The sequence below is a fragment of the Morone saxatilis genome, unplaced genomic scaffold (assembly GCF_004916995.1).
Source record: "Morone saxatilis isolate NCDOM2014 unplaced genomic scaffold, NCSU_SB_2.0 Contig17, whole genome shotgun sequence".
Classification (NCBI taxonomy): Eukaryota; Metazoa; Chordata; class Actinopteri; family Moronidae; genus Morone; species Morone saxatilis.
The window spans coordinates 26,427,975-26,432,028 of NW_023339729.1; the positions used below are offsets into that span (position 1 = coordinate 26,427,975).

A 4,054-nucleotide genomic window follows, 5' to 3' on the forward strand; every position below is an offset into this window, starting at 1 on the left:
GATGTGCTGCAGGACTGTGAAGATCTCTGTGTTTGAGCATGCAGAAGATTCCTCAACAAAGTGGTGATCCAAACGTTTAAGAATCCACATTATCATATATATGATGAATAATTAATATTTAATATATTAATTATCATAAATCACATTATTAAATATTACATTATTATATAGAATCATACATTATGATCCCCTGGCGCTGATCTGAGGTCCAGTTTAAACTCTGTATGACTGTTTGTCTCTGACAGGATCTGACATTCAGACCAGCGGCTTCAGCATCTCCACATGTCGCAACATGGTCAACCTGCTGGACGTATCCTTCCACCACAGGAAATAACCCCTCAGTACACAGGTATGGGCTCTGTGGCCCTGGTAGTAGTCAGATTCTATACTGACTGGAAAGATGTGGCTCCCCCTTGTGGCAAGTTGAAATAAATCAGGAAATCACTAAAAATATATTTTATCATATTATAATATATATTATATCATATATATATTATTTTGGCTATAAGCGAGAGAGACGGCTCTTTATGAGAAGTAACTTGCAGTAATTGGTAAAGTTACACTGCTCGTGAGGATATTAATAATTATCCTAATAACCCAAATTCACCACGATAAACATATTTGTTTATATGATGTCACTGCTGCAGTGGGGGCTGCTGGGTACTGTCAGTATGAGTGTATGGCAGTTAGCTCCAGTCCATCAGTAAGCAGTTCCTGAACTCCAGCTGCAGAAAGACGGCAGCGGTAAACTGGGACTGGTGGAGTTTAAAGTGCTGTGGACCAAAATCGAGAACTACCTGGTGAGTCCCAACTTTTCCTGTTTGCTCTCTCTGCCCCCCTTTCCTGTCTATCTTCAGCTGTCACTATAATAAAGGCAATAAAACCCCCCAAAAATATACTTAACTTAATTATACTTACTTGATCTTAAATAACTAATACTGCTCTGTGCCTGTCTGTCTGACAGAATATTTACCGTGAGAAGGATGTGGATAATTCAGGGACGATGAGCTCCACAGAGATGAGGACAGCTGTGGAGGAAGCTGGTAAAAACACAGCCTTTCACAATAAAGCGCAGATGAGAAAGTCTTTCAGTCTAAAATGAGCACTGTGCTTCAGACTCACTGACCTCTATCCATATACAGAATGTTTGCCCTGTGACCTCTGCCCTGTGACCTCTGCCCTGTGACTCTGCCTGTCCTCAGTGAACTGTTTGTGTTTCAGGGTTCAGTCTGAACAACCCGCTCCATCAGGTCCTGGTGGCTCGTTACAGCGAACCAGATCTCACCATCGACTTCGACAACTTTGTGAGCTGTTTGGTTAGACTGGAGACGATGTTCAGTGAGTCCTCACAGTCCTGCACACTGACCTTCCTCATGATGATGATGATGATGATGATGTTGACTGTTTCCTCTCCACAGACATGTTCTACACTCTGGACAAAGACAACTCAGGAACCATTGAGCTGAGCGTTCTGGAGGTACGAAGCTTTACACAGGCGATAACATTTTTCATGAAATTACGCTACGATACAGAGAGCTAACATTACTCTACGATACAGACCGAGCTAACATTACTCTACGCATTACAGAGAGCTAAATCTACTGCTACGATACACGAGAGTAACATTACCTCTACGATACAGAGAGCTAACATTACGAGCCAGAATGCGTTTTGTTATTTAACATGAATCTGTTGTGATTTTTCTGCAGTGGCTGAATGTGTCTCTGCTCTGAAGAACCAGGACCATCCTGGTTCTGATCCTGCCTCTGATCCCAATCCCAGTTCTGATTGTGATTAATAATCAATTTATAACCTGTAATAACAGATTATTAACAGATGTTTAATGTTTGTTGTAACTGTAAACTTTGTTATTAACTGTTTATTATATGTTTATAATATAGATAATACTGGGGTTAGCAAAGATTTAATTCTTCTTCTGTTTGTCACACCTGAAGCCTTATTAATGAACAGCCTTATTGATAATCAGCCTTATTGCAGAAATATTATTAATGATTCACTAATAAAGAGAATAAATCAGACTGTCAGCAGTTTTTATTTATTAGAAAACAAAGAAATGTTCACATTTATAAAATATCATCAGGAACCTTCACATCTGACTCGTCCAATCAGAAGAGCCTGAGTGCAGCTGTGGGCGGGGCTTACAGCCACCTGTACCAGCTGCTTATTAAAGCTTCTCTGATTGGCTGAGAGCAGCATGGAAGCCCTGCCCACAACAGCGAGGCCCTGCGCCCACACTTCCTGTCCAAACAGGAAGCACCTCTTTACCGGGGCACCAGCAGGAGGCGCCGTGACATCAGAAAGATATCATCGTTGTATTTTCTGGCGAGCGAACTCCTCCGCCCACCTCAGAGCCTCGGTGATGTCACTGCTACTCCCCGTTCCCCTGGCAACCAGCGCGGAGCCCCCGGCGCTCCCCCCGAGACGACGGCACACCGCCACTGCCCAATCAGAGGCTGAGAGGGACGGCGAGTCCTGAGGAGGGAGAGGAGGGCCAATCAGATGCTTCAGACACAAGGCCCCACCCACCCCAGAATGATGTCACTGACAGGTGTGTCATCGTTACCTTGGGAACCTGACAGGCACACAGAACCTTCCCAGAATGCCGCTGGTGAGCGAGCAGCATCACGTGACTGTGAGGAGCCGCAGCGCTCAGTTGGTTCACCGTCTTCATCAGGATCTAACAGGAGACAGACGCAGGTGTGAGACAGGTGTGAGACAGGGTTTTATATTTTTCATTATTTTTATTTTGTTTCCAGTTTACTCATTTAAATTCTTAGTTTCACATGTTTATTTAGATTAGAGGATAGTTTTTACCGACAGAGAGTCCGTCTCCACAGAGTCCACCTGTAGATCCTTCCTGCCGTTCTTCTCCAGCAGAGCCTGAACTCTTGCCGCAGCCTGCAAAGCATGATGGGAAAACAGTCTAAAAACATACAAAACTGAGAATAAAGCAAACTGAAACATTTGTAGATTATTATTTAAGATAGAGGCTTAGGTGAGTCTCAAGTGAATCTCACATCTCTGGTCTCCAGTTTCCTGACAGCGGTGTTGCTGGTCCTCTGCATGGCTTTGAGGCGACTCTGCAGTTCTCTACGCTGCCACTGGGGGATGGGGGTGTTATCTACAGCCTGACAGACACAGCGCAGGGTCAAACAACAGGTACACATCACCTGGTTCATATGTCAGTGGCTGCGGTGCATCATGGGTAGTGTACGTACATCAGAGATGACTCCGACCTCCTTGGCAAAACACTGGGCAGACTCAAGGCTGATGGGGGCGGAGCCTGTGAGTCTGGATGATAGAGAGTCCACATCCTGAGACAACACCTGACCCGTCTCTCGAGCCTGGACGACGAGGGTCAGAGGTGTCAAAAACTGATACGAATAATCAACGATCAATACAAACTCCGTACACACCTGCCTCAGGTGAGTCATTAATAAAATAAGTAAATATTTAATAGCTTATTTAAAATTTGATTCTCATTCTAAAACCAGAGAATTCAGATTGTAGAACGTTGCATGTTATCAGAATTAAATGTGTATAAATTACAGCAAAGGTTGAAATATTTCCTTCCTTAATAATAAATCTGATGATCACGTTTATGAAGATCAAACATGTTGAGAGCAGTTAGTAACTGACCCGCGCTGCTTCCCGTCCCGTCACCGCGACGATCCGACTGATTCCTTTCACCATCTGTCTCTCAGAGACAATCACCAGATCCTCGATGGCGCCGGTCTGCAGCAGGTGACTGAACACAGACAGTCTGCGTTAACCGCTGCCTCACTGCCACCGCCCCGAAATACAGCCCCAAAACTACACTACACTTTCACTGGTGGACTTCTTTTTGTTAAATGTGTTGCTAAGTGAAAGGTTTGAACAGGTGAACAGGTGTGTTTGAGTCTCACGTTCCACAGCAGAGTTCCACAGAGGTCTGTCTGTCTGTTTGATCTTCCAACAGGTCAGAGATCGGCACCGCCACCGCCACCACCCGAACAGGGTCTGGATACACCTGTAGACAGACAGACAGACAGAC

General features: G+C 44.6%; 3 protein-coding genes across 3 annotated transcripts in view; 2 read left to right on the plus strand and 1 right to left on the minus strand.

The window, feature by feature from the left end:
* LOC118326984 (alanine--tRNA ligase, mitochondrial-like) overlaps window positions 1-36 on the plus strand; it is a 2,406-nt gene extending 2,370 nt beyond the window's left edge. Inside the window, exon 8 of the mRNA XM_035660147.1 lies at window positions 13-36. Within this exon, the coding sequence (XP_035516040.1) occupies window positions 13-36 (24 nt within the window). The remainder of the gene's footprint in view (window positions 1-12) is intronic.
* A 207-nt stretch (window positions 37-243) lies between these two features.
* Window positions 244-2,039, plus strand: LOC118327074 (calpain-1 catalytic subunit-like). Its single transcript, XM_035660274.1, has 6 exons — window positions 244-310; window positions 732-800; window positions 965-1,043; window positions 1,222-1,338; window positions 1,419-1,477; window positions 1,710-2,039. The coding sequence occupies exons 1-6, from the start codon at window positions 293-295 to the stop codon at window positions 1,731-1,733; spliced, it is 366 nt and encodes a 121-aa protein (XP_035516167.1). The 5' UTR covers window positions 244-292; the 3' UTR covers window positions 1,734-2,039.
* On the minus strand, window positions 2,038-4,030 carry aars2 (alanyl-tRNA synthetase 2, mitochondrial (putative); the record flags this gene model as incomplete). Its single annotated transcript, XM_035660273.1, is given in 7 exon segments — window positions 2,038-2,493; window positions 2,585-2,698; window positions 2,836-2,919; window positions 3,039-3,149; window positions 3,240-3,365; window positions 3,661-3,769; window positions 3,927-4,030. Coding segments are annotated over 7 exon segments (816 nt in total), but the record flags the coding sequence as incomplete, so codon positions are not given.
* Window positions 4,031-4,054: the final 24 nt, after the last annotated feature.

Bases quoted from the DNA above. Each gene is read 5' to 3' on its own strand.
- LOC118327074 (XM_035660274.1), top strand. The intron at 801-964 runs GTGAGTCCCAAC...TCTGTCTGACAG, and splicing joins CCAAAATCGAGAACTACCTG to AATATTTACCGTGAGAAGGA. The intron at 1,339-1,418 runs GTGAGTCCTCAC...TCCTCTCCACAG, and splicing joins TAGACTGGAGACGATGTTCA to ACATGTTCTACACTCTGGAC.